The sequence below is a fragment of the Rattus norvegicus genome, chromosome 10 (assembly GCF_036323735.1).
Source record: "Rattus norvegicus strain BN/NHsdMcwi chromosome 10, GRCr8, whole genome shotgun sequence".
In the NCBI taxonomy this organism is placed as follows: domain Eukaryota; kingdom Metazoa; phylum Chordata; class Mammalia; order Rodentia; family Muridae; genus Rattus; species Rattus norvegicus.
Genome location: NC_086028.1, coordinates 88918961 through 88933772, shown reverse-complemented (window position 1 = coordinate 88933772; position 14812 = coordinate 88918961). Strand labels below are relative to the sequence as shown.

At 45.4% G+C, this 14812-nt stretch overlaps 1 protein-coding gene across 2 annotated transcripts in view; it reads left to right on the top strand.

Annotated features, from left to right (window-relative positions):
• Positions 1-300: 300 nt before the first annotated feature.
• Positions 301-14812, top strand: part of Lrrc37a (leucine rich repeat containing 37A) — a 36956-nt gene continuing 22444 nt past the window's right edge. For both annotated transcript variants that reach the window (XM_017597813.3, XM_039087776.2), the window contains exons 1-4: positions 301-7583; positions 9014-9085; positions 10851-10922; positions 13812-13883. In XM_017597813.3, the coding sequence (XP_017453302.2) occupies positions 430-7583; positions 9014-9085; positions 10851-10922; positions 13812-13883 (7370 nt within the window). In that variant the 5' untranslated portion in view covers positions 301-429. The remainder of the gene's footprint in view (positions 7584-9013; positions 9086-10850; positions 10923-13811; positions 13884-14812) is intronic.

Genomic DNA, 14812 nt, shown 5'->3' with positions numbered 1-14812 from the left:
CACCAGACAGGTATTTTGAATCACCCGCCTCTGCCTCCCCCCTCCCCCGCTTCCGCTCTCTGTTTCCCCACCCCCACTCCAACCCCGCGTGCCTGGATACTTTCTTTTGAAGTCCGCCCCAGGAAAACAAAGGCCTGTGGATGAGACCTAAATCCGGGATATGGTTAGTAGATCCCCAAGAAATCGGTGTTCTTCTCAGCCTGGGTAACAGAAACTTAGGTCCTGTCACATAGAAGGTTCCCTTCATGGTGCGGAATCCACTTAGTGACGCTTTTGTAACAAAGGTGTCCTGTCATAAAGGGCGGGGCAGGGGCAGCCTCAGTTGCCAAGGCTCCCTGAGGTGAGAGGCCTTTCCTCCAGTTTATCTCCTGCCAGCGCACTACAGCACTCCAGTATTGTGGATCGCCTCCAGCCTCCGTACTACGTGCCATGACCTTACCATATGTCATGACTCCATTGGGCTTCGGCTTCTGCTCCCCAAGTCTTCTCCTCACCGGACAAGTTTTGCTGGTGGTGACCCAGGCGGATCCCATTGCGGAGTGGGTCCAGAACCCAGTTCGTTTGACTTCAGAGCCCTGGGTGCCGACCAAACTCTGGTCTTTGCACCACTCTGATCAACCACCCAAACCCCTGAAAGTTCATACATCCCAAGCAGGCGCAAGGGCCTTTGATTACCAGGGCTCCTCTGCTCCCTCCCAGGTGTTCTCCCCACCTCAGGAATTGAAGGACAGTTTTCTTTCATTCCAAGCTGTGGATACCTCTACGGAGCCTCACCCAGAGTCAGATCAGTTCACTGTTTCATATCAGCACTTGGCCAACCAAATGACTCCACCCAGGAAGCTCCAGGAGAACATCTTAAAGCCAAAAGGGGATCAAAATCAGTCTCCACAAGTCAAAAGTAGTTCCAGTCTAGAGCAGGCTGCAGATGACCAGTTATTTGAAACACTTGTTCCATCACTAGTCAGTGAGAGTTCAAGCGTAACAAAGTTCAGAGCCTCACCCCAGAACTTAAAAAAAGACCAAGTTCAGCACAGGTCACTTGCTAAGGCGATTGTCAGAACTACAAAACAATTTACAAAATCTCAACTCCAAAAAAAAACTGTGGAGAATGAGTATAGGGAATCAAATCTGAATGAAGCTTATTCTAATGGCTTGCCTCTGCAACCCCAGGTAAACAGAGAGGAGCCTCCAGAGCCTTCTGAACTGATTGAACAGCCTGAATACCTGCTGGGGGCACAAACTCGAGATTCAGAGAATCTCCATATGGTCCAAGAAAGCCCGGATCGTCTCCCGCTGCTCCCTGAGGAACATGAGAAGGAAGAACCAGTTCAACAGCATTTTGCTTCTGGGAAAGTTGTAGTATTAAAGCGTCCTGACATGAATGTTCCCTCTGCAAACGGAAATGAAGCGCATCACTCCAACTTGGCAAATGTCACAGTGAAGCCTGTAGACCTGGAGGTTACACTAATATCAGAGGCAGATAAGAAAACCCAACAGCAGCAGCAGGCCCCGGGCCATCTTCCAGCGAGTCCTGAGGAGGTAGGACCTTTGTCAACCCAACAAGATACCCTGGTACAGTTTTCAGAGGAGCCTGATGAGATAGAAAGTTCATTAACTCAACAGGAGGCCACAGCTCCAAATCCAGAGCTCTCCGAGGAGCTGGAACCTTCATTAGTCAGACAAGAGGCCCTAGGTGAGTCTTTAGAACTCCCTGAAGACCTTGAAACATCTGGTAGCCAGCTAGAAGTTCCAGCACTACCTACAAAGCCCTCTGAAGAAGTCAGTCCTCCAATTGAGGAAGAGGCTACTCCAGAACCCTCTGTGCCAAGAATAATTGAAACTCCAGCAGCAACAGCTTCGCATCTCAGTCAGGACCAAGTTCACCACTATACTTTGCCCCTGATTACAGCCAAACTCACTTCCAAACCTTTTAAGGAGGCTAAGACGTCTCCAGTTCAGAAAGAGACTTCAACTCGGACTCTGGGTTCTCGTATGAAAGCTGGACATTATGGCCTAGAAGAGCAGCCAGATGAACCTTCGGAATCTTCTGGGGAGGATGAATCACCTGAAAGGTATCTGGAATCCCTAACTCGGACTCCAGAGGAAGAGGAGGAAGAGTTGGAAGAGGAGGAGGAGGAGGAGTTTTCTCTAGCCCAACAGGACACCTCATCACAACATCCAAGTCCTTTTCTGGAGGGTGACTCTTCCATTGAACTAGAGCAGCCAGTTCAACCCTCTGAATTTCCTGAGGAAGCTCCAGAGTTCCCTTTTGAGACTGTAGTTGAAATGCCACCAATTCATGAAGTCCGGCCAGCTCCAAATAAAGCATACTATTATCATTTGCCCAACATCACAGTTAGACCTGTGGATTTGGCACTTACCATAACCTCAGAGCCTACCCAGGAGACCAAGCCTTCTCTGGCCCAGCAGGAGTTCTCAGTGCATCCTTCAGAGTATACCGAAGAGGGGGATTCTTTTCTCTATGAGCAGGAACAGCGGGTTCAGCCTTCTGAGCTGGAAAGTCTAACTCAAGCCTCAAGGCATCATCAATTGACAATTTCACCCTCAACTCACCATCAAACTCACCACTCAAGCTCGCCCACTGCAATTGTTCAACCTTCAGATGTGCAGGTCACCATAATACAAAATCCTGCCGCAGTGGTGGAATCTCCCCCAGTGCTTCGTGAGGTTATAGGTAAATCAGTTGCAGTCTCGGACAAGGGTGTGAACCCTTCCACAACTCAGCACGCAGATCCAGCTGTCGCTCCAGAGCCTTCCAAAGAAGTCGCACTCTTGTCAAATCAAGAGGAGGCTCCAGTTCAATCTACAGAACTTGTTCAGTATGAGAAGCCTTCTCTAAGCCAGCAGGAGAACATAAATGAGAATGCAGAGCTCCTAGAGGAAGTTGAACCTTCTTCAGTCCAGCAGGAGACCCCAACGAATCCTCTAGTGTTCCCTTATGAGATGATAGTTCAACCGTCAGCACACCATGAGGCAGCAGGTCCTCCCCTGATTCATCCTCAACTTCACCATCCCACATCACACGGGGTCACAGCTAAGCCTCTAGAGCTGTTTAACGAGCTTGAAACTTCAAGCCAACAGGTATTTGAACCTTCAAAAGACCAGCAAGAAGTTACAAGTCAGTATCCAACGGCCCCTGGAAATCATCAAGCTTCTTCAGTTTATCAAGAGGCCCTAACCCAGCCTGCAGAGCTTCTTGAGGAAGTCTCTTCAGGTCAGCAGGTTAACTTGTCTCCACCCCTAAAGCACCCTCCAGATGTGCAGTCTTTACCATTTCAGCAAGAACTCCCAGATCAGCCTCCAGAACCACCCAAAGAGGGTTTCTTTCTTTCTCCAGTAGCAGATACCCTGTTCTTTTCACCTGACGATTTAGAAGCAATGTTCAGATACGAGCACTCAATACTGAGTACAACCACAATTGCACACTCCAGCCAAGCATACAGCAGAGCGCCAGAGCCCTCTATGGAAATTGAATCCCTTCAGGATCAGGAGGAGGATGTTGTTCCTATACCTATAATTCCCACTGAACAAATCGAGTACTCACAAACACAATTTGAATATCCTTCCTACACATCAGAATTCCCTGAAACTCAATTTTCTGGGCAAAACTCCATAGCTCAGAAAACAGACCTCCACGAAGAGGCTTACCCTTTTCCTACTCAGCAGAGTGTCCTGTATCTACCTCCAGATTCCATGCTGGGTACAGAGCCTTCTCCAGCTCAGCACATGAGCTTCACTCAACTCGAAGACCTCTCTGAGAGCGTAGGACCCTTTCTAGTGCTACAGCCCACCCCTGCACAGGCTTCAGAACCTCCACAGGAAATAGTTTTTTCTCCAACCCAGCAAGTGGGCCTATACCAGCCTCCAGAGTCAATGAACAATATTGTAATTTACACTCCAACACAGCAAATGATAGTCCCAGCTCCAGGTCAGATTCAAGTGGAGTATCAAACAGCGTCCACTGTCTCATTTCAGGCTTTGCACCTGGGACTCCCCGTAACTTCACAGTATAGTCCAGAGGCCGACCACACTATGGAACCAGAGAGTATGCCTCCTCTAACATATCCTCAGGTGATATTTCCATACCCAACTGAAGTCACAGTTCAACCTCTGGATCTGGGACCCACCGTTACTCTACAGCCAATTTCTGAGGAACTTCATCAAACTATGCCAGAGACCACAACTCAGATTACAGAACTACCTGAAGAGGTTGTGGCTCCAATATATCAAGAGGGGACAGTTCTAACACCAGGTGAGGATCAAGCTGAGTATCCAACTTCACCCACTGTCTCATTTCAGCCTTCGGACCTAGAACTCACCATAAGTTCAGAGCCTACAAGAGAGACTCAGCAGCCTATGACTGCAATGAAGGCTACGGTTCCTTCTCTAGAGAATCCGCAGATCCAAATTCAACACTCAAACCCAACTGAAGTCACAGTTCAACCTCTGGATCTGGGATTTACCTTAACTCCACAGCTAACTCCTGAGGAACTTCTTCAAACTATGCCAGAGACCACAACTCAGATTACAGAAACATCTACAGAGGTTGTAGCTCCAGTATATCAAGAGGTGACAGTTCCAACTACAAGTCTGGATCAAACTGAGTATCCAACTTCACCCACTGTCTCATTTCAGCCTTTGGACCTAGAGTTCACCATAAGTTCAGACCCTACAAGAGAGACTCAGCAGCCTATGACCACAATGAAGGCTACGGTTCCTTCTCCAGAGAATCCGCAGATTCAAATTCAACACTCAAACCCAACTGAAGTCACAGTTCAACCTTTGGATCTGGGATTTACCTTAACTCCACAGCTAACTCCTGAGGAACTTCTTCAAACTATGCCAGAGACCACAACTCAGATTACAGAAACATCTACAGAGGTTGTAGCTCCAGTATATCAAGAGGTGACAGTTCCAACTACAAGTCTGGATCAAACTGAGTATCCAACTTCACCCACTGTCCCATTTCAGCCTTTGGACCTAGAGTTCACCATAAGTTCAGACCCTACAAGAGAGACTCAGCAGCCTACAACCACAATGAAGGCTACGGTTCCTTCTCTAGAGAATCCACAGATCCAAATTCAACACTCAAACCCAACTGAAGTCACAGTTCAACCTTTGGACCTGGGACCCACCATTACTCTACAGCCAATTTCTGAGGAACTTCATCAAACTATGCCAGAGACCACAACTCAGATTACAGAAACATCTACAGAGGTTGTAGCTCCAGTATATCAAGAGGTGACAGTTCCAACTACAAGTCTGGATCAAACTGAGTATCCAACTTCACCCACTGTCCCATTTCAGCCTTTGGACCTAGAGTTCACCATAAGTTCAGACCCTACAAGAGAGACTCAGCAGCCTACAACCACAATGAAGGCTACGGTTCCTTCTCTAGAGAATCCGCAGATTCAAATTCAACACTCAAACCCAACTGAAGTCACAGTTCAACCTTTGGATCTGGGATTTACCTTAACTCCACAGCTAACCCCTGAGGAACTTCTTCAAACTATGCCAGAGACCACAACTCAGATTACAGAAACACCTACAGAGGTTGTGGCTCCAGGCCTTCTCTATCAGAAGATGACAGTCCCAACACCAGGTCAGGTTCAAGATAAATACTCAACAGTACTTCAGCGTATGGACCTGGAACCCACAATAGCTTCGCACTCCACTAGAGAGGCTGAACATTCTACAACCCCGGTGATGACGACAGTTCCTCCCCCAAAGTACTCTCCGATGACACTTCCAGAACAGGTTCTCTTTCAGCATTCAAACACAGCAGGAGTCACAGTTCAGCCTTTGGATTTGGGACTTCCCATAACACCACAGCCTAATACTGAGGGAGAACTTTCTCAAACTACACAGGATAGCACAACTCAGCCTATAGAGACAACAAAGGGAGCTGTAGCTCAGGCCCCAGTCTATCAGGAAGTGACACTTGCAACATCTAGTCAAAATGCAGTTGAGTATCCAACTTTCCCCATCATCACATTTCAGCTTTTGAACCTGGGTCTCACCAAACATCTAGAGCCTGCCAGAGAGGCTCACGATTTTACAGTCTTGAAGGAGACTACAATTCTTCCTCTAAAGAACCCTCAGGTAACACTTCCAGAACAGGTCCACACTCAGCATTCACACCAGAGTGAAATTACACTTCTACCTCTAAATCCGGAACTCAGCATGTCTCCACAACCTACTCCTGAGGTAGAACTTTCTCAAACTGTACAGGAGACAAAAGCTCAGTCCTCAGATCGAGCTAAGGAGGTTGTCACTCCAGCACCAGTGTACCCAGAAGTGACAGTTCAAACACCAGGTCAGGATAAAACTGAGTTTCCAATACTGCCTTCTGTCTCATTTCAGCCTTTGGACCTGGAACTCGCCCTAAGTTCAGAGCCTACAACCTCACATGAAATTACAGTTTCTCCTCCACAGTACCATCAGATGACACTGTCAGAACCAAGTTCTATTCAACATCCAAATCTAACTGACGTTACAGCCCAACCTATGACTCTGGAATTTTCTGTAATTCCAAGTCCCAATCTCAATGTTGAGACTTCTCCACATATACAGGAGACATTTCCTGAAGCTGAACCACCACCAGAGGAGGTTACAGCCAAGGCTCCAGTGTTTTATGAAATACCACCAATTCAGGATCAAACTCCGCATCTGGCTTCTCCTAAAGTCACAGTTCAACATATAAATGTAGAGCGTAGTGTAGCTCCACTATCCGGTGTGGAGACTGAACTTTTGACAGCTGCGCATAGTATTAGAGCTCTTCCTTCAAAGGACTATGTGGTGACCCTTCCGCCTGAAGACCAGGTTCATGCTCACCATGAAAACCCAACTCAAGTCACCATTCATCCCTCACACCTAGAGTTTTCCGTAGCTCCACAACCAGCTACAATGGTTATACATTCTACACCAGTTCAGTCTATAGAGTCACCTAAGGAGACTGTAGCTCACTCCCCAGTACACCCCAAAATGACAGTTCTAGCAATGGTTCACGGTCAGTCTCAGCATCCAAACTCAGAGGCTATACAATCGGAAATCTCAGCAGCCACTCCTCCAGAGACTACACATTCCATAGTCCTAACAACTCCTCATCCAGAGACTATATATTCTACAGTCCCAACAACGATGGCCCCTCTTTCAACACACTATGAAGCCATGCTTCCACTGCCGTATGAGGTTCAGACTCAGCAGCCAAATCCAACTGAAGACACAACTTGGCCTTCACCCATAAACCAACAATCTTTCATAATGCCAGAGTCTGTTACACTAATAAACCTTTTTGCAACTATGCCTGAGCAAAACCCAAGTGACATCACACTTGAACCTATGGATCATGAACCTATCATAACTCCATATGATGGAGATTTCGATACAGAAAGAGATTTATTGTTTCAAATTAAACCAAATGTCTCCACGAGCACCGACGTCTGTGACTTCTGCCTGTGTGAAAATCACACGCTATTGTGTGTTCATCTCAGCCCAATGCAGAAACTCCGCCAGGTGCCTGTGCCAAGGCCCAACACCTACAAGGGCACCCTAACTGTTTTGTAAGAATCACCTTTTCTTATTTCTGTTTTGCATTCTGCTTGGCATGGCAACCTTTTCCTCAAAGCTTACTGGACCTTCCTTGTCACCCCAACCAACACTGACTGGCTTTCTGCTCTTACCATTGCTCCTGAAGGCAGTTTCTTCCTCCAGTCCCCTTCTCCGGTCTTTCCTGGCAGCCTCTTCCTCCATGTTCATTTTTATTTAGTCCCAATATGTAATTATAATTGGCTCTTCCATTTCTTCACTCCGGTCTCTCTATAACTCACTAGTGAGGATGCAACAGAGAGGCGGGAATAGATTCCAGAGCTGGACTCCTGCGGTTGGCCCCCAGGTCTTTCACGTGGCGTCTCTGTCACTCTAGGAAGAGTGCGTAGACGTGAATGAACTTCCTCCCCTGTAGAATGGGAAGTCCGATAGCCACTCTTTCGTAGGACTGTTGCGAGGCTCAGTCGACTGTGCAAAATGCTTAATCTTAGTTCTTAGCATACATGAGTGTTAGCTGTTAATACTTGCTGTCTCTGTTATGTTCAGAAACTTACTTTGTCCTAGAATATGTACTCTTTTGTGCACAACTTGAAGCTAAGAGTTGAGAGTCACATATGTGTGTTGTATCTAGACCGTGAAAATGATAAGGGACACAAAGTAAACCTTTACCTGTGGCTCAAAGGATGTCTATAATTATTGAACCGTAGAATCGGAGAGTACAACGTAGGCAAAGGCATGATTATAGGAAAGATGAGGATTTAGACAAGTCAGATTAAAAACAGAGACATTGTGTAAGATCTGGAATATCGACTATAGGATTTAGGAAGTGGCACGGGGGACATGGAAAGTTATCAGAATTTTTCAGGAAAGAAAAAAATTAAGACAGGAGAATTTAAAAAAAAAAAAAAGGACAGAATAATAGTATGACCTGGCCTGGAGTTTCTGCTTCTTTCTGGAACTTTCAGGTGCTAGGATCATGGGCATATTCTACCATTCTCATATCTTGGACCATTTTTAAATCCATAAAAGTAATGGCCTCCAGGCCTGCCACCATGGCAGCCCATAAGAAAGAGAAAGACCTGGGTTCAGTCCTCAGCTCCGAAAAAGAGAAAAAAAAATGTTAAGATAGAGAAAGACAGGATTTAGTGACTGGCTAAATTTAGAGTTGGGCTCTAGAGTCTACAACACAGAGAGGAGTGGAATGTGAGCCCACAGGATAGAAGTTCACCCTGTGAGGAAATGTCTCACTGCTCGTCCCAGTAGCCCTGTACCCTTAACCGTGCTCCCTTGGAAACTGAGGAATTGGATGGGAGTCTGATGGGAATTAGAAAGTTGGTGGCATCCTTTGTTCTTCATTGAACACCTCCATGAGGGAGTGATGATTTCTACTGATTCTGCTGATTCTTCTTCTGTTTATTCAAGTATATAAACTATTTCTTCACAGAAATTTCCAAGGAAATGCTATTTCTTACATTGACAAAAATTCCTGGAAAGCATACCGTTGGGTTGAGAAACTGTGAGTATATTTTCTCCAAATATAAATATAAAACAAAGGAGCAGATAAGCAAACCAACCAAAACCACTGCACTCTAAGTTCCTTCTTGGTCCAGGTTTTGAGGTAAATACCCACAAGGTATTTCCTCTTCACAGTCCAAATCAAGCTATATATTGACTGAACTTCTCTGGTAAGTTTTGTGGTGACTTAAGTGTTGCAGAAGGGAGAACAGTTGCCTAGCATGAAGCCATAGGTTCAAACACCATCACTTCAGCCAAAAATTGTTTTCCATTTTATCTTGTGTGCATTCGTATGAGCACTCCACACCAGAGTGTGCATGTGGAGGTCACAGACAGCTCGTAGAGCTTGCATTTATCTTTCTACCATGCGGGCCCAGGAGACTGAACTCAGGTTTCAGTCTTGGCAGCGAGTCCCCTTTTCTTTGAGGTCATTTTGCTGCCTGACTTTTTAGATTAAATTTAATGGTCTCTCTCTCTCTCTCTCTCTCTCTCTCTCTCTCTCTCTCTCTCTCCCTCCCTCCCTCCCTCCCTCCCTCCTCTCTCTCTCTCTCTGAAAGCACTGACAGCTTAGATTTGTCTCTCATGCAGAAGTCATTAGTGACATTTTTGACTGGTTTTTTTCTTGACACATTGTCTCTCCATGTCACTTTGGCTGGCCTTAAACTCACTTAAGCGGACCAGGTGGGCTTCAAACTCAGAGACGTGCCTGCCTCTGCTTCTTGGGTGCTGGTTTAAAGGTGTGCACCACCAGACCTGGCCTATTCTTACATTCTTAATGGATATAAATTAAATATCAGATGTAGAGAAACCTTCCTTGTGCTCTAGTTTTCACCACTGGGGCAATGTGTTAGTTTTGCTGTGACAAAGACCATGAACAGAAGCTACCAGGAGAGGAAGAGGTCATTCCGTCTTATAATTGTAAGGGAACGTAAGAAAGGAGCCCGCATGAGTCAGGAACTGAAGTCGAGGCTATGGAGGAACACTGCTTACTGGCTTGCTCCTCCCGGCTTGGGAAGTTTTTCTTGTTCACCCCAGGCCCCCTGCTCTGAGATGACATCACCCATAATAGGCTGGGCTCCCATGCAACAGTAATTAATAAAAAAAAAAAAAAGTCCAACTTGCCCACAGTGGAGACGACATCTCAGTTGAGATATCCTCTTCACAGATGACCCTAGTTTCTGTCAAGTTGAAAATAAACTAACTGGAACAGGTTAATTGCTACTGTGATTTTGGTATATATCCCTCCAGACATATTTGCATATAAAAAATAGATTTGTCACAAATTCCTTTTTCATTTCTACATAAATGATAACATCCTACAACTTGATGTTGTCACGGCATGATATTGAAAGCTACTTTTTAACATATAGCTATTCTATTTATTTCCAGAACTGGGTAACATTTCATAGAGTGTGCACATCAGTGAGAATTTAAGATTATCCTGCTGGTGTTTAGCAACTATCTAGGGGTGTTTTTGTTTGTTTGTTTGTTGTTTGTTTGTTTGTTTGTTTGTTTTTTGCTCCATGTCTGGCTGTACTAAATGTCCTGTGTACCTTGGGCAAGTGTTTCAATAGGCCAGATATCCAGGAATAGAACCTTTGGGATGGAGATCATGGTGCATTTGAAATTTTAATTGCCCTAAAAATAAGTAGCGCCACCTTACACTGTAGCAGTAGCACATGACAGTGTGCACCTACGTCCCATTCCACACCAACGTTCTCTGTCTATTGATGATTTTTGATCCAGATAACCTTTTGATTTTCCAGAATTCTCAGTAAAAATCACCTGACTGAATTGCATAAGGATTCATTCGAAGGCCTGCTGTCCCTCCAGGTTTTGTAAGTTAGTTTAGCATATCTACTTGTAAGTAATGTGCTATCTGTGGGTGAATTAGACACTAACATCTCTTCAAGCAACAAAACTGTGCCATTACTGACGAGGCTCTGCAGTGTTTGCCTCTAGTCCCAGTACTGAGGGAGGTGGGAAGCAGGAAGGTTGCTGCAAGTTGGACCAGTGCATGGTCTGCCTAGTGGGCTTCCTGCCTGTCCCAGGGCTGCTTGGCAAGGGCCTGGCTCTAAAGACATAAGAAACTCTGCAGTTATGTCAGTCTGTGGGCGTGTCAGCCTCGCTCTAACATCAAAATGCCTTCTATGCACTTTAAACTTCCTAAATCGTATCGGCAAGTTTCAAACAGAAGTCCATTTGCAGAAGGAGAATGTTAGTAAGCCCTGAGCCATTACTGAAACTCACACGGCCCTCGTTTTCTAAGGCATATGCTTCTATTTACATCTTGCCATACCTCAGTCAAGCCTGGTCCATGTTCTCATTTCCATGTAGCCATGAGTTGGGAGTGCTTTGACACTCTTACAGGACTGGTACAAGTTGATGTGACAGGGTGCCTGATGAGAACAACCTAAGGGGGCAAGGTTCACCCTGGCCCTTCATCTCAGAGGTTTTCGGTTCCTGGCAGCTGGCTCCATTGTTTCTGGGCCTGTGGTGAGGCAGAGCATGATGCTGGGAGGCTGTGGTAGAGCAAAGCCTCAGAAAGAGTGAAAGAAGAATGGCCCAACAATAAGACTGACCCACATGCACCTGCTCCCTCCAGCCAGGCACCGCCTTCTAACAGCACGTTCAGAAAGGGACTTATCAGTGGGTTAATTCCTGGATGCCCTTAGTGTCTTCATGATCAATAGACCCCTAGCCGAGAATCAAACCTCCAGTATATGCATTCTTATTTCCGGGGTGGGGGGTGGTGTTCGTGGGAGTGGAGGGCTTACTTTATATCCAAACCATTAACAGGGCTAAAAAAGAAAAGAGAATCAATAAATAGTGTGCAACATAAATTATGTGTGGCCTGCACAGTCCAAAATGTTTGCTAATCTGACCTTTACCAGAAAAAAAAAAAAGCATAGAAGGAATTAATCCTTCGAGCCATCACATCTAAGATTAGAGAAGAGCCGCCTGCATTAATTTGAAGGGGTGTGTGTGTGTGTGTGTGTGTGTGTGTGTGTGTGTGTGTACATGATTGCATCTTTGCTTGGTGTATGTAGTGTTAAATAATAAAAACGATTTACCATCCCACGCTAACGCCAACTACTCTCTAGTGTCAGCAGTCTCACTGCCTTCATGGCTAGTCCCAGCAGCGACTGCCCATCTCACTAAGTTCCCATGGTGGGTCGCTGCCACACCAGGCCCATGTAACGACCGCCCATCTCACAGTTAGCTGTCCCAAATCCCTGTACCCCAGCAAAATCAAAACTCTAGAGGCTTGTAATTTATCAATCAGATTTATATCAGTAAATTCTCACCCCACGAAATGTCCACACAATAAACTCAGAGTCAATTGATAACTGATATAAACTGCCCACCTTGATAAGACAAATTGTTCTGTAATTATCCATCCGTCATAAGGTATTCATAGCTTCCTGTGACTATTTAAAGCCACATGGATCTGCGTCATCCTTCTCTTCTCCACCTTCCTTCCTTTTCCCACTCCATACTCTCTGTTCCGTCTCTAAAATCCTCAGCCTGCCTTTCTTTTTCACAATCACAGGCCTTGCCTTATCTTGTGCCTGCCCTCACCTGCATATAGACATCAACCCACAAGTATGTGTGTGTGTGTGTGTGTGTGTGTGTGTGTGTGTGTGTGTGTGTGTGTGATTGATTACATCTTTGTTTAGTGTGTGTGTGAGTGGTTACAATTGTGTGTGTGTGTGTGAGAGAGAGAGACAGAGTGACAGAGAGAGACAGAGACAGAGAGAGACAGAGACAGAGAGACACAGAGACAGAGAGAGACACAGAGACAGAGAGAGACACAGAGACAGAGAGAGACACAGAGACAGAGAGAGAGACAGAGACAGAGAGAAAGACAGAGACAGAGAGACACAGAGACAGAGACAGAGAGAGACAGAGAGACAGAGAGAGACAGAGAGAGAGAGAGAGTTGTCAGACACAGGCGTGGAGATCCAAGTTGCAGGAGATTTGGTTCTCTCCTTCCACCATCGGGTTCTTGGGGGTCAGACTTAGGACATTAGTCTTGGTCATAGGTGTCCATATTCATGAAGACTTCGCACCAGCCCCAGACAGGTCTCTCGAGGGAAAATATGCTAGACATTAAACACAAGAGGAGACAAAAGTTAAAAACCTTTTAGAGAGATGCTCGTGCACACCTGTGCAGCCAGACCTTCTGGGAATTTGATGCCAATCCAAGACACCACGATGAGGACCACGGCACTGTGGCAGTGTTTGCAAGCAGCCAGGAGCCTCACTGTGTCACCTAAAGATGGTGGAATTGTGCTCTGGCATCATCCTCAGCGACAGCTACTGAGTCAGCAAGCCTGCAGTAGAGCTGTGCTGTCTCCAGAGGCCCTGGTACCTGGAATTACCTAGGAGTTCCAGAACTCAGGGGGCTGAGGTAGGAAAACCAGAAGTTTAAGGGCAGCCTAGCCTCCATGAAAAGAGACATAAGAAGTCATATAATCTCTCAAAATGACTAACTCCACAATCTATCAAGATCTATAGTTTTATTTCACACGTTTGAATGTCCTAAAGGGTGAGACTTTGGCAGACGGATGGACCGGGTAAGTGGCTCTAAGATATTCAGATCCAAAGGTTTCAAGTTTAGACAAAAGCAGTTTTTTTCTATTACAGCTCTACGTTCTATTAGTTATGCTGACTAGGCATCTAACAGCTAAGCAAAGCAATATTTCTCCTTTTATGTTTCCTAGGGATTTATCTTGCAATAAAATACATTACATTGAAAGAAGGACATTTGAGTCATTACCTTTTTTGAAGTATATGTAAGTTACAATTATAACCCCTTTATATCTGAATTTCAATCCCCCTTCGTGACTTCCAACTTTCCTAGAAGGGCTCAATAATAAGCTAGAATCAAAAAAGACAAATACCGGGTTTTTAAATTTGTTTGTTTTGGGGACAAGGACAAGCCTAGGGTCTTGTTCTTGCTATTTAAGTGCCCACCCAGTGAGCTTCAGTCCTAGATTTCTATGGGTATGCTGGAGGTGGAAGATGTACTGTGAGGGCTGAGGAGAGAGCATAGAGGATAATGAAATAAAGATAAAACATCATGCTTCTTCGAATGTGGGCAATCAACGTGTGTGTGTGTGCACGCGCGTGTGCACATGCACATAAGCATTTGCGTGTGCATGTGTGGTGTGCAACAGGAAAATAAGACTGTATTGGGAGGAGAAGACCAGAAGACTGGGATGGAGAGTTAGTAGAACAGATAAGAGCATCGTATAATGAGGTGGTGGTAGGTATATGAAATTATCAGGATGAAAACCATTCTTAGCACCATAACTAAAACTTTATGGCTGGTAGGAAGTCATGAGCACTCTATGCCCAGGCCTGTAGTAAAGCTGAGCATGCGACTGTACTAAAGTCCGAGTGAGTCGTGACAGATCTCAGTGTGACAGCGCCCCCTTGACCATTGTGGATAAGCTGCTGTCATCTGGTGAGCAGACGTCATAGCCATTCCTAAACATCCTCCAGTATATAGGGCAAACCCATACAGCAAAGAGTAGTCCAACCCAAAATGTCAATGGCGCTAGAAAACCCCTCAGAGAAGTAAAGATCACTGGGGGGAAAAATTGAGCATTTATTGGCTAATGTGTTACATATGTAGATATAAAATGTGTCAATCATAAGCCAATGTCATCCTCAGGATCCTTTAGCAAAGTGAGAAAGTATTGAACTTATGCTTAATTAT